Raw genomic sequence first — 14,773 nt, 5'->3', positions numbered from 1 at the left:
ATAATGACTTATATTCTTTCCGCCAGTACTTAGTATACCTTCATCGCATCGCTGTTATGTTTGTGAGTGCTTTCTTTCGCTGTTCTCAAGTCAGGGTCCCAAAGGGGGGGTCCCTGGAGCCTTGGAGCCCTGAAATTTCTGCTGTGGAGCCCGTAGCCCTATCAGTTTACTGACTGGAGCCCTGATCCTTTTTTGGCTGTGGAGCCCGGAGCCCAAAGACATTTTGTGCAGAGCCCGGAACCCAGCAATTTCAAGTTTGGTCATTCGAGTTCCCAGATTGCATTGATTCTTGATCACCGCCTTTTTGTGTTTGTTTGTGCGTGTTAACGGGCATAAAGAAACAGAATCCGAAGAGAGGACAGTACATAATACAAGTATGCGCGGTTATCTCAGTTTGCAATGATATGCAACAACTTATTTAGGGATTTAATGAAAACTTTGTTATAATTGTAGTGAGCGCGATAAAAAACAACTTTATAATAACCGGACGTTCCTTTAGCAGTTTGCTGACAGGTATCAGTTACAACAAATTAAAAAAAAAACTTGATAGATCATTTTGGAGATACAAATAATAATTGATGAAGATTAATAATTTCAATACTTACCCAGTCCTTAATAGATTATATTGTTTACTATTCATCTGATTCATGACCCTTTCCATCCTAACGTTTGGGTCTTCACCAAGCAGGGTGCATAGACGAAATGAGGGTTAAATGGTTTAACCTAACACCAAATCCGCCTCGAATCCCAGTGTTTTGTACCCTCACAAAAATTCACAAACCAACATTAGTCGGACGACCTATCATATCTGGGTGTGATGGCCCAACAGAACGCCTATCATCATCCGTAGACAAACTATTTCAGCCAATGGCACAAATACAGGACTCGTATCTTAAAGATACGACACATTTCATGAAGTTTATTGAAAGCACTAGGGTGCCTAGAAACGCTTTTCTAGTCTCAATGGATGTCACTAGTCTTTACACGAATATCCCATAGGAGGAAGGAATCACTATAGTATGCAACGCATACGAGAACTTTCATGCCAATAACCCTCCTATAGCTACAAATTTCCTCAGAGAAATGCTCAGCCTTATACTGAAGGAGAACACCTTCCAATTTAAAGGGAAAGACTATCTCCAAACACACGGAACTGTCATGGTGCCCATGGCAGTAGCTTTTTCCAACATCTTTTTGGCATCTATAGAAAAGGAGATCTTAAGGCAGAGCGTTAAGAAACCACTAAATAAACGTGGAAAAGGTTCATTGATGATGCATTTTGCTTGTGGGATACAAACAAAGGAGAAATAGAACATTTCATTGAGCAACCAAATTCGCTGAAGTCTTACAATTAGGAACAACATTCTTGGATACAACAGTCTATAAGGGAGAGAGATTCGAGAAAGAATCGATTCTTGACGTGCGCACACATTACAAAACTACTGAAACATTTCAGTACACAAACTACAACAGTTGCCACCCAGCAGGCGTCAAAAAAGGCTCTGTTAAAGGAGACGGCCCTAAGGCTTCTCAGGACAAACTCTTCTAAAGTAGTGTTTAGGGAAAACATTAAAAACTTTAAAACACGCCTGGCATCGAGAGGTTATCCTAGTAACCTGGTGGACAAAATTCTCTCCGAAGTTAACTTCACAGAGAGAAAGAACGCTCTTACCGCAAAAAACAGAAAGTACACAAGAAAATTCTACCCTTCGACGCCATATTGTTAACATGTTCTGGACTCAAGTGTGCCGTTTTCAAACGGAAATTTCACCATTTTGAAGCGGTGAATCGAAAGAATAACTTCTAAGAAGCACCCGACATTTAAAACGGTGGAAATTGGTGAGTTCCTGGCGAAGGAATCGTGCTTTGTTTGACAGTCTTAGACCACGACGCGAGACTAAAAAGAGGTCATTGAAAAGCTTACATTATCGTAATGGAATTTCACACATTTCCGGTAATAGTCTGAGTCGCGTAACACAAGGTAAATAACGTAACGCGATCGTCGTGACTCAAACTATTCCATTAGCAAGGATAGATTTATCAATCGGGGAAGCATACAGTTGGAATAAATGAATCAGCCCCAGCATCACGCGTAATGCCAGTGTAGCAGGCATCTTGTTTTTTTTTCTTCCTCGTAGCTACAAATCGGTACATTAATTTATTCATTAAACTCACCCCTCTCCTACTCGGGGTGTATTGTTCTGATTGTCTTCAACAGAAGCAGGCCAATCAAAATCCATTCTTGTCGCTTATATCGCGAGGGAGGGGACCCACTCACCCCTACCTGTGTGACGTCAACGCATCATTTGATCTATTTATAAAGAACAGATTAAATTTGGCGCCATATTGTTAACATGTTCTGGGCTCAAGTGTGCCGTTTTCAAACGGAAATTTCACCATTTTGAAGCGGCAAATCGAAAGAATAACTTCTAAGAAGCATTCGACATTTAAAACGGTGGAAATTGGTAAATTCCTTGCGAAGGAATCGTGCTTTGTTTGACAGTCTTAGACCACGACGCGAGACTGAAAAGAGGTCATTGAGAAGCTTACGTTATCGCAATGGAATTCCCGCAATTTCCCTTGAAACCCTGAGTAGCGTTACACAAGGGAATCGTAGCCACATATCGGTACATTAATTTATTCATTAAACTCACCCCTCTCCTACTCGGGGTGTATTGTTCTGATTGTCTTCAACAGAAGCAGGCCAATCAAAATCCATTCTTGTCGCTTACATCGCGAGGGAGGGGACCCACTCACCCCTACCTGTGTGACGTCAACGCATCATTTGATCTATTTATTTATAACATGTTCTGGACTCAAGTGTGCCGTTTTCAAACGGAAATTTCACCATTTTGAAGAAGCAAATCGAAAGAATAACTTCTAAGAAGCACTCGACATGTAAAACGGTGGAAATTGGTTAGTTCATGGCGAAGGAATCGTGCTTTGTTTGACAGTCTTAGACCACGACGCGAGACTGAAAAGAGGTCAATGAGAAGCTTATGTTATCGTAATGGAATTCCAAAAATTTCCGGTAAAAGTCTGAGTCGCGTAACGCAAGGGAAACAACGTAACGCGATCGTCTTGACTCAAACTATTCCATTAGCAAGGATAGATTTATCAATCGGCGAAGCATACAGTTGGAATAAATGAATCAGCCCCAGCATCACGCGTAATGCCAGTGTAGCAGGCATCTTGTTTTTTTTTCTTCCTCGTAGCTACAAATCGGTACATTAATTTATTCATTAAACTCACCCCTCTCCTACTCGGGGTGTATTGTTCTGATTGTCTTCAACAGAAGCAGGCCAATCAAAATCCATTCTTGTCGCTTATATCGCGAGGGAGGGGACCCACTCACCCCTACCTGTGTGACATCAACGCATCATTTGATCTATTTATTAAAAACAGATTAAATTTGGCCCCATATTGTTAACATGTTCTGGACTCAAGTGTGCCGTTTTCAAACGGAAATTTCACCATTTTGAAGCGGCAAATCGAAAGAATAACTTCTAAGAAGCACCCAACATTTAAAACGGTGGAAATTGGTAAATTCCTTGCGAAGGAATCGTGCTTTGTTTGACAGTCTTAGACCACGACGCGAGACTGAAAAGAGGTCATTGAGAAGCTTACGTTATCGCAATGGAATTCCCGCAACCCTGAGTAGCGTAACGCAAGGGAAACAACGTAACGCGATCGTCGTGACTCAAACTATTCCATTAGCAAGGATAGTTTTATCAATCGGCGAAGCATACAGTTGGAATAAATGAATCAGCCCCAGCATCACGCGTAATGCCAGTATAGCAGGCATCTTGTTTATTCATTAAACTCTCCCCTCTCCTACTCGGGATGTATTGTTCTGATTGTCTTCAACAAAAGCAGGCCAATCAAAATCCAGTCTTGCCGCTTATATTGCGAGGGAGGGGACCCACTTAGCCCTACCTGTGTGACGTCAACGCATCATTTGATATATTTATCAAAAACGGATTAAATTTGTGGCGCGATATTGTTAACATGTTGTGGACTCAAGTGTGCCGTTTTCAAACGGAAATTTCACCATTTTGAAGCGGTGAATCGAAAGAATAACTTCTAAGAAGCACTCAACATCTAAAACGGTGGAAATTGGAGCGTTCCTGGCGAAGGAATCGTGCTTTCTTTGACAGTCTTAGACCACGATTGCAGACAGAAAAGAGGTCATTGAGAAGCTTACGTTATCGCAATGGAATTCCCGCAATTTCCCTTGAAACCCTGAGTAGCGTAACACAAGGGAACCAACGTAACGCGATCTTCGTGACTCAAACTATTCCATTAGAAAGGATTGTTTTATAAATCTGCGAAACATACAGTTGGAATAAATGAATCAGCCCCAGCATCACGCGTAATGCCAGTATAGCAGGCATCTTGTTCAAATTAAGGTCGGCCCAAATCACGAAAATCCCGCCTTTTGATTCAGACGCCGGACTTAATTAGCCGAACTTAAGTTACTTGAAGCAAACCAATCGAAATGTCAGCGTTTTGTGTTTTTTGTTTTTTGCTTTTTTTTTTTAAATACGTTATAATAATTTATGCATTAGGTTCGGCTCATGAAAAGTTCGACGTCTGAATCAAAGCCATTCCAAAGCCGAAATTCCTGGCAGAGCCAGGCGGGAAGAACGGCTGAGCCGTTCCAAATTGAAACAGCCGTTCTCAACTGATTCAGACGCCGAACTTTTCATGTACTTAATTCGAGGTATTAGGTTCGGCTCATGAAAAGTTCGGCGTCTGAACCGGGCCTTACTCAAAGGGCAAACAAATGGACACACTCCAGCTGTTCCTATAAATCGTTATGTTTCAGACAAAACGAGGGCTAATGGCTATGTCTGTGCAAAAAAGCAAACAAACAAACAAACAAAAAAGGAGGGAAAGAGCCGGATAATATACCGGAAGGGGTACTTCCCTTTATGGCCCGGCTAAACGAATTACGGCATTATCTTGTTCGGTACATAGAAACAATTTTTCGGCCGTTTTCTAGTTCGATGAAATTTAATTAACACACTATTTCACCGATCGAGACTCGGCCGTTATCTCAAATAACCCAACGACCGGATACCGATCGGTATTATCATACGATTTATAATTACCGATCGAGACTCGCCGGGTTGTGTTCGGTATCTAAAATGAAACCCAAATTCGGCCGTTATCCCGAATAGGCCTTGTCACGGTTTTCGACGCCATTTTGACGAGTAGGCAAACAGGCTTGAAATAACAGTGTTTGTATGGAAATCAGATGTAAAATTACTTTCATAAAACATCGCTTCTGAAAAATTCATGAATTGGAAACTTTTAGAATTAGGAAAAGGATTTTAGGAAAAAAAATTGGAGAGATGTAGCTGTGCCAGAAAGCGTCCAGTCGTGTTTTGAACTTTCCATACATTTGTCTGTAAAGCGAACCAGCCGTGAACTGCTACTAAAAATAGTTCGCGGTTAAAAAAAATAGAGGGAAATGTATGGAAAGATCAAAACACGACTGGACGCTTTCTGGCACAGCTACATCTCGATACATCCCTCCATTTTTTTTTTCTTAAAATCCTTTTCCTAATGCCAAAAGATTCCAATTCATGAATTTTTCAGAAGCAATGTTTTATGAAAATTATTGGACATCCGATTTCCATACAAAATGGCGTCGAAAACCGTGATAAGGCCTATGACTTAACGGCCAATCCGGCCGTTAAAGCATTTGGGATAACGGCCGAATTTAGTTTTCATCTTATATACCAAACGCAATCCGGCCGTTAAGTCAATTGGGAAAACGGCCGAATTTGGTTTTCATCTTTTATGCGGAACACCAGATTTGTATCGAACCTTAATTTTCATCGGCCGAGGATAATGAATAATTACGGAGCTGCCTCTTTTGCATTTGCTGGGTCTAAAATTTGAGAAAAAATTCCCTTAAAATTAAAAAAACTCCCACCATATAATAGCTTCTACAAGCAATACAAATTGTACCTTTTATCCCAAAGAATATTTGATTCTCTGACCACACTATTAATTATCATTTCTATTGTTTTTTATGTAAAAATTGTAGTATGTTTCTATGCACTCTTATTATTCTTGTCTGTTGCTTTGTTCTACTAGTTATTCACGTTATACGCCAGTTACCAGTTAGCTGCATGTGGCAGTGACCAACTCGAAAGCCTAGGCTCCTTTGGTCACTGCGCACATTTTACTTTTCATATTTATGTAATTTAATGTTGTCTTTATGTTACTTTTGTGATGTATTGTAATTTCCTTTTGTAATAAACTCTTGAAATAGTGCATAATAAAAAAAAAAAAACAGAAATTCGACCGAGTGGTCCCTGATATCCAGTTTACAGGCAGCCGATATTTCGACTAAAGATCACTTGGCCCTCTGGTCAACCATTTCAGTCCTTCCTCCTCAGTCCTTCCGCTTGCCACTGTGCAGAACGAACACCAGGAGGTTTTCAATTTACTTTCAAGGTCCAAACTTTTATAATTCGCTAAATTCTGACATAACTAGTTCTCCCTCCCCCGCTTCTTTTAAAAGAAAGCTTAAAGATTTTCTTCTCTCTAGGTATTAACTTCTGTAAGGCTGTATTTCTCAACTAACTTACTTAATATGTGTGTGCGTGTGTGTGTGTACGTGTGCGCTGTCAAAGTTAATTATCATCAGTCCATATTGTCATTCGATAGCTATTTTTTAAAAGTGAGGAAGCCTGACTTTATAAGCCTCGTGGTTTCTTTCAGGTTTTCTCGCCATTTATTTTCTTTCGTCAATTTTCATCATTTTTTTTCCATCTGTAATTGTTGTAAATGGCAAAATAAATATTGTATTGTATTGTATTTCCGAAATCACATTTTAAAGTTCCAAAGTATTTTATTCTTAGAGAACCGCTTACATTACATACTATAACATTTTACGCCAATAACTACTGTAATTTGTGTCTGTTGTTTTATAGTTATTACATACTGTAACATTTTAGGCCAGTAACTACTGGCTTATTTGCCGTCGGTAGATTAGTAGTTGTTACATACTGTAACATTTTAGGCCGATAACTAACGGCCTAATTTGCGTTTGTAGATTAATAGTTATAACATTCTGTCAAATGACATTTTAAGCCAGTAGTTACTGGCCTAATTTGGGTCTGTTGTATAATATAATATACAGACCAAAGTTAGTGGTCTAAAATGCCACAGTATATAGACTGCGATAACAACATATTAATGTCGTCGTCCGTCAACGCCCCTCGACTCTTACACCCCAGCCACTCTTGTGAGCGACTGTCTGTCAGGAGCGAACCTTGGCCGCATTTCAAACTCTTGCAATTGTCTCTTAAAATAAAATACTTTGGAAGTTTAAAATAAGATTTTCGGAAATAGTTAATCCAAGGGTATCGTCAGGCGAAATATCAGACATTCGACAGAGTGTTCGCTGAAATCCCGTTCTCGATTCTTACACTGCAGCCGCCCTTCTGAGCGGCTGTCTGTCAGAGTGGATTTCAGGGATCGTGAGCACACCTAGGCCGCATTTCAAACTCTTGCAATTTTCTCAAAAAATAAATTCCTTTAGAACTTTAAAATGTTATTTTCGGAAATAGTTAATCTAAGGGTATCTTCAGACGAAATATCAGAAATTCGACAGAGTGGTCGCTGAAATTCTTACACCGCAGCCGCTCTTGTGAGCGGCTGTCTGTCATAGTGGATTTCAGTGACTGAGAGCGCCCATAGGCCGCATTTCAAACTCTTGCAATTTTCTCTTAAAATAAAATACGTTGGAACTTTAAAATGTTATTTACGGAAATAGTTAATCCAAGGGTATTTTCAGGCGAAATATCAGAAAGTCGACAGAGTGGTCGCTGAAATCCCGTTCTCGATTCTTACAAGCAGCCGCTCTTGTGATCGGCTGCATGTCAGAGTGGATTTCAGTGACCGTCAGCGCACCCAGGCCGCGTTTCAAACTCTTGCAACTTTCTCTAACGATAAAATACTTAAGAACTTTAAAATGTTATTTTCGGAAATAGTGAATCCAAGGGTATCTTTAGACGAAATATCAGAAATTCGACAGAGTGCTCGCTGAAATCCAGTTCTCCATTCTTACACCGCAGCCGCTCTTGTGAGCGGCTGTCTGTCAGAGTGGATTGCAGCGACCGTGAGTGCACCTAGGCCGCATATCAAACTCTTGCAATTTTCTCTTCAAATACAATTTTCGGAAATAGTTTCGTCTTCAGACGAAATATCAGAAATTGGACAGAGTGGTCGCTGAAATTCAGTTCTCGATTCTTACACCGCGGCCGCTCTTGAGAGCTCTTGTCCCATAGTGATGATATGATATGATATGATATGATATGATATGATATGATATGATATGATATGATATGATATGATATGATATGATATGATATGATAATCTTTATTTATCCACGGTACAAAATTCGTCAGCTTTAAAAATGCCTAATACTAATATAATAAAAAATATTTAAATAAAAAGAAAAAGCTACTTTCCACGAATGCCGTGCCTTACAGTTCTTTGGGTAATCGTTTAAATTGCCCAAGGGACTCTGCTTCCCTTAAGTTACAAGGAAGACTGTTCCAGAGAATGGCGCCACTATAGCTGAAGCTGTTTTTGTAATAGTTTGTGCGCGGTAATGGAACATTGAGTTTATTTTCAGAGTCCCTTAGGTTATATGCGACTTCTCGCCTTTTCTTTTCTGCAGCCTATGATTCCACTCCCCCAGTTCTCGACTTGAGCTTCCAATATGCTTCAAAAAAGAGAAAACTGTTTTTTTTTTTATTTTTTCTTTTAAAAAAAGAACTCTTCTTAGAAGAACTTTGAAGTTGAGATTAAAATTTAAGAACATACTTAGGACATTACCCAAGCTGAATGTCAGTTAAGAACGTTTCTAGTACGACCAAACTGAAATGTTTTTAAAATGATCAGTATAAATACGGTAAAATAATACAGGTAAGTATTGTCTGTATTGTCCAATTGACCCAAATAATAGGCGTCTTGGTCAGGTCCTCAAATAATAATAATAATAATAAATAAATAAAAAGCTTGTTCTCGTTCAAAGCCATCATCTCGATCTCTCCAACCGGATTCAGCCGCTTCTTCAATGTCCATCGGCGTGGACTCATTTTCCGTTTCTTCAATGTCCATTGGCGTGGACTCATTTTCCATTTCTTCAATGTCTATCGACGTGGACTCATCTTCCTCCAAATCCATTGAATCCTCGACGTTTACCAGCATCGGCGCAGACTTACTTTCCTCGCTATCCGTCCCCGTGGAGTCCTCCAGGTTTAAAAGCATGGACCCGTTTTCGTCCATTCTTAACAGTGTGTATCCAGCTTCTTCTGTTTCCATCGGCTTGCACTGATATTCCTCCATATCCATCCCCACTATGTTTCAACTCTGATGTCTCACAGCAAATGATTCTCCTTGTTGCTTAATGGCCTACTTTTACAAACAGCTTTGTGCCCTAAAAAACAAAGTTTCTTTCCTTCTCCGTCTCCTCCGTGGTTGGTTTCTTTCATGCGGCAAGTCCAATTCCTAGTGCTATCACGGCTTATGGGCTCTCGTTGTGTAAAACGTCGAAGGAGAAAGACCCATGCAGCTTGTCCTCCTCTGTCTTTTAGCCTGTGAGAGAGGCTTCTCCACCGGAAGCTACGCTACGGTAACCCCTTCTACGGTCGACGACTCCGATCGATCCCCTCGATTCTAGCCTGTATGGCTGCACGCAAGCTACCTCGATTTTGTCATGTTGCCTACTTCTGGGGGCAGCGATGGTCGCTGAACCCGTTTTTTTCTTAAGACTGTCATATGGCCTTCTTCAGTGAGGCGCAGAAATAGTCGACTACTCCAGTCGATTCCATCGACTCTGTCATGTTGTCTACTTGTGGGCGCAGCGATGGCCGCCAACTCCGGTCGTTCTCTCGCCAGTCATATTGCCCGTTTGTGTGGAGCAATCCCTTGTCGCCGACTCACTTGGTTCTCCCGACTCTGTCATACTGCCTACTTGTTGGTGCCGCGATCGTAGGCTTTGTGGGGCGCCGCGATGGTCGACGCCATGGTTGGTTCTGTCGACCGGCCATGTTGCTGGTTCAGGCTAGTCCAGCCTAAAGAGCGTCTATGACGAGGGTGGTTAACAAAGGTTGCCTTCTTGTGGAGCGTTGGTTCCTTCGACTCTGTCATGTTGCCTACTTGTGGGCGCGGCGATGGTCGCCAACTCCGGTCTTTCTCTCGACTGTCACATTCCGTTTTTGTGGAGCAATCCATGGTCGCCGACACGGTTCTCCCGACTCTGTCATGCTGTTCTACTTGTGGGCGCCGCGTTGGTTGTGTCGACTGCGTCATGTTGCTGGTTCAAGCTAGTCGACTCCAGCCTAAAGAGCGTCTATGATAGGAGGGTGGGTAACATGGGTAACAAGGGTAACAAAGGTAACTAGCCCGCCACGCAGGTTATCGCTCGTCTATTTTTATCTTCCAATTGCAGGCCGAAGAATGGCTGACCTATCAGGCGGGAGTATGGCTGAGTATATTTTTATCTTCCAATTAGGCAAGAGCATGGCTAGTATATTTTTATCTTCCAATTGCTGGCCGGTGCTTGGCCGGTGCGATTCCTCTATTTACCCGCGCGATCTATCGATCGCTCTTTCCCGTAATTCGTCGCTCGTGAGCGATTGTTTGTGCACTTTGACTTAGCATTTGTGCGGTATTTCTTGTGAAGCCGCTCTGTCAAATGCTGGATGTGGCTGCTTCATATTCTCACAGGTTTTACTTATCTTTGAGTCCCGGATCTGTTTCTTGTGGTTGTCGAGATGGCTGAAGATCCAGAAGAATTAAGTGTAAGTGCGGTAAACTGAAAGTAGATCTCGTAAATTTTGATATGCGCTTCGTAAGTCAAACCTTCGTCCGAGCGAACTTGAAGGCTTCTTTCGAAAATTTTGGTCAACATCTGGAGGTAGTCCTTTTCCCCGGAAATTTGGATTCCAGAAATTTTCTGTCCCATCAGCGATCTCATTTCGGTCAGACACTCGGCTTTCCAGAGGTGATCGGCTTTGTTTACAAATTCAGTGTTTTTCTCCGGGTTATCTGCGGTCTAATATAATTTATTCGTTTTCTTTGTTTTATGGACTATTGTCAGGGTTAGGTTTATTGTTGATGCAACACCCATTCATTGATCAGTTGGCGCTGTGTAAGTCAAAAACGACGAAGAATCACTTGAGAAATACGATTTTAAAATGTACGCACTAATCTTACTTCAAGTGTTTGAATTCCCGTAATCGCATCGATACTATTTATTGCGTGTATTTTATGCGTTTAAAAGATAGTTGCAAGGTGGAAAGTTTCGTGTCCTAAAATGGCGAAAATGAGCTTACAATTCTATCCAAACCTTGGACGAACTAACGCACAGTAGTGGTGGAAAATGCCGTTCCATTCAACAAACGGAAATCTCGGAAATTCGAATCGCGCCCAGTGCATTCTCGTGGCATACGAACATAAACAATAAATTATGCAGATTGTCTCTATCCAGTGAATTTGATAGAGCTTAAAAAAGGCGCAGGCCCACCGAGTCCTTTGGATTAAAGTGTATATGACATACATTTTTTATTTGCTTGAACAAAGTTTTACATTGCTCTTGTATGAAAGTTGAAGAAGAAATTCCCAGATTATAAATTTGTCTTCCCCGCGTTTTTGGTGTATAAAAGTGTCAAATTTTACACAACAATTCCATACTCTTATTGTTACCCGCAAATAGGAGGTTGGTGAAGATGGTCCACTTTTTCTTGTCAGCAAAGAAGGATCAACTTTATACCGGAAGAAAAATGTGTGGACACATTTTGGTGACTTTCATTTAAAGTTCATTGGTGAGCTCACTAATGATAAAGATGGTTACTGGGTCTGTCGCTGTGGAGCAAAAGTGTTAGGGACAGTTAACGAGAGGTAAGAGTTGTAGCTTTTCATTCTGGACCATAAATCAGCAATATTGTAAAAGGGCTGCAGAGCACAGGGGTGGCTTATGCATTTTTAGGTGAAATTTCAAAATGTACTCATTTGAACAAACCTGGAACAAGTTAGCTTCCCATGCAGTTGTTTTTAGGGGACTCGTATACCTCCTCCCCACAAACGCCTTCTTGCCCAAGCGCCACATTCCTTTCGCATTGTTTTACTCCCCAAGCACCCTAGCCAATCACCATTGACGCATAGTCTAAAGATCAAATTGCTTTTTACAATGGCCGCTTCCATTTCCCCTCGAGCTTTGTCCAGTCTCTGGTACAGTCTTGAGACATGCGGGAGTTAAGTTGGAATTTTTTTTTCACTTTTGAAATGTTTGGTCATGGCTGAAACGCCAAAACAAATATCGAATGTGAATACAAGCACTTCTTGTGCAACGCTTTGACACCGTTATCTGCTGGGAAAGTGTAATCATATAAAAATTTGGCCATATGTACGTACTAAAGCAATTAAAAATGCTGGTCATTTTTGTCAGTACTACCAGTGGCAATCAATGAGTCGTAATTTACAATGCAACATTTTTGTTTAAGAAATACAATTACAACAGTTTTTATTTCGGAGATCATGTTTCAACGGCTCCTCTGATCTAGCTGTCATCTTCAGTTTTAATATTGTAAAGTACAAAGTTGAATACCATAATGATTCAATTTAGCGCCTGGGGCACTTATTTACTTATGGTACCTCAAGGGAGGGCGCTTATTCGCAACAGGGCGCTTATTTCTTTTTTTAGATTAACAGCAAATGTGCAACACAAAGTAATGATATTTATTTAAAAAGGAACAAATTATACCATTTACTGTAAAAGAGTGTAAAAGTAACATATACAGTGAATAATAATTAAACAAAGGGTTTTTAATTGCACCATGTACATTTAAAACTCTCTTTTTCTATAGTCACTCATTGTCACTTATTCTTTAATAATTTGTAAAAAAAAATGTGGATTGATCCATGCAGATCACGAAGTTTTGGACAAACTATTATCCAGTTTATCCAGGGGACAAAAATGATGTATTTTGTATATGGTATAGACCAGAGACAGGTCATTACGTTATTAGGTAGATGTGATGGTTGTATTTTTATTTATAATTTGTTGAATCATCTTATCATTGTATTTTCATCAAAAATTAGCATTTAACCAGAATCTCCATTTTGTTACTGACAGGACCATTGTTATACCAGTTTGTGCCTTTGATTCAAAGGTCAAGTTTCTTGAAGAAACAAGGAAAAGTTTTGGAGGGGGGATCTTCAGCTTCCACTCAGGTCCAGGGATACTTGAGAAATATCACAACTTCCTCAAGGAGGAGTATTACAAACATGGTACACCAAAGAAGTACTTTGCTGCTAACACTATTGGTTTGCAAAAAGAACTATTGCAATCGAAGGGGGAAGAATATTGGTGTTTGTCACCTGAGGTATGTCCAGGCATGATCTGTACTGAGCTGATAATTATTTCAAACAAATTTCAGCAACGTGTAAGGTATGATTGTCAAACTTCTGAATAAATGGGATCAGTTTTTTAAACATTGAAATAATACTGCAAAGGCTTTAAAGTTATAATGTAAAATGATACCAAACTCTGAAGTTTTAAATTGTATTGACCCCAATCATTAACCCACTGCTCCCACCAAAATAGTCCATATTGACTCATGTACCCTCTGTCAAGCTCTGGCCCCCATCCCTGAAAAAAAAAAAAAAAAAAAAAAAAGAACTACGGTAACCCTAACTTTTCCTGTAAAAATGACCAATTTTTGTAAGAGATATGATGCACGAAAATGCAGCTACAAATCAGATTACCAATATAACCAAAGCACGCATTTGAAAAAGTAACATTTTGTGGATTTGAGGTTAAAATATTAGTTGAAGGTACAAATAATATTGTACTGTAAATTGCTTTTATCTGGGACTTTAGTGGCCTGTACAGGATAGCAGGTGATTCATCCCTTACAGCTGTATGAAAACTATTGGGTATAATAATAATAATAATAATAATAATAATAATAATAATAATAATAATAATAATAATAATAATAATAATAATAATAATAACATTATAACAATAATATTTTTATTATAATTTGTCATTAATAAATACATATTGTTAAGGATGTTCTTGCTGATAGAAAATGCTTAATTCTGTTCCTCTTGAGGACCAGGTCCAATCATTGGACCTGGGCTACTAGAGAATAATTTATTGTAATTATTTCCATCAGTTATTGTTGTTGTTAATCACAGAGTCCTGCTCTTTGCCATATGTTTTGATTTAAAGTGAATATATTGATTCATAGAAATGTTAATTTTTCAAAGGGTGTTGAGGTGAGAGAAAATGGTGCAGTTGTACATGTGAAGACTTCAGGACCTTTCTCATTTATTTTACAATCAGATTCAATTTTTTATATTAAAAAAAAAAAAAACAAAACACAAAGACCTTAGTCAAGATAAACTTAAAGATACAATGTGAACTGTTAGTTATAGCAAAACCTGATTATTGGGAGAACTTATTAAAATTCAGATGCAGTGTAAGAGCTAGAGACTCCTTTTCTTCAACCATTAATTGGCACATTGATTTTCCTATCACCTAGAGATACTTCTTTGTTTGCTGTATTTGCTTATTTGTTAGGTCACCTTTAGCATCTCTATTTTGTAATCCCCACCCTTCCCTCCCTTTGGAGGTTTTGTTGTTGTTTTCCATTAAATTGAGGTTCACCTCTCTGGTTTGCATTCGGTCAAGTCTTGCAGCAACTTCCCAAGGTTTGTGTTTCAAGCTATTTT

At 39.7% G+C, this 14,773-nt stretch overlaps 1 protein-coding gene across 3 annotated transcripts in view; it reads left to right on the top strand.

Moving 5' to 3' along the window:
* Positions 1-10,607: 10,607 nt before the first annotated feature.
* Positions 10,608-14,773, top strand: part of LOC146487759 (uncharacterized) — a 32,631-nt gene continuing 28,465 nt past the window's right edge. For 2 of the 3 annotated variants that reach the window (XM_085126730.1, XM_085126718.1), the window contains exons 1-3: positions 10,608-10,833; positions 11,748-11,932; positions 13,167-13,416. In XM_085126730.1, the coding sequence (XP_084982856.1) occupies positions 10,807-10,833; positions 11,748-11,932; positions 13,167-13,416 (462 nt within the window). In that variant the 5' untranslated portion in view covers positions 10,608-10,806. The remainder of the gene's footprint in view (positions 10,834-11,747; positions 11,933-13,166; positions 13,417-14,773) is intronic. The other variant, XM_085126724.1, reaches the window with a different exon arrangement.

Source organism: Pavona decussata, unplaced genomic scaffold (assembly GCF_977016875.1).
Source record: "Pavona decussata unplaced genomic scaffold, jaPavDecu1.1 SCAFFOLD_13, whole genome shotgun sequence".
NCBI lineage: Eukaryota > Metazoa > Cnidaria > Anthozoa > Scleractinia > Agariciidae > Pavona > Pavona decussata.
This window is presented reverse-complemented; position numbering and strand designations above follow the sequence as displayed.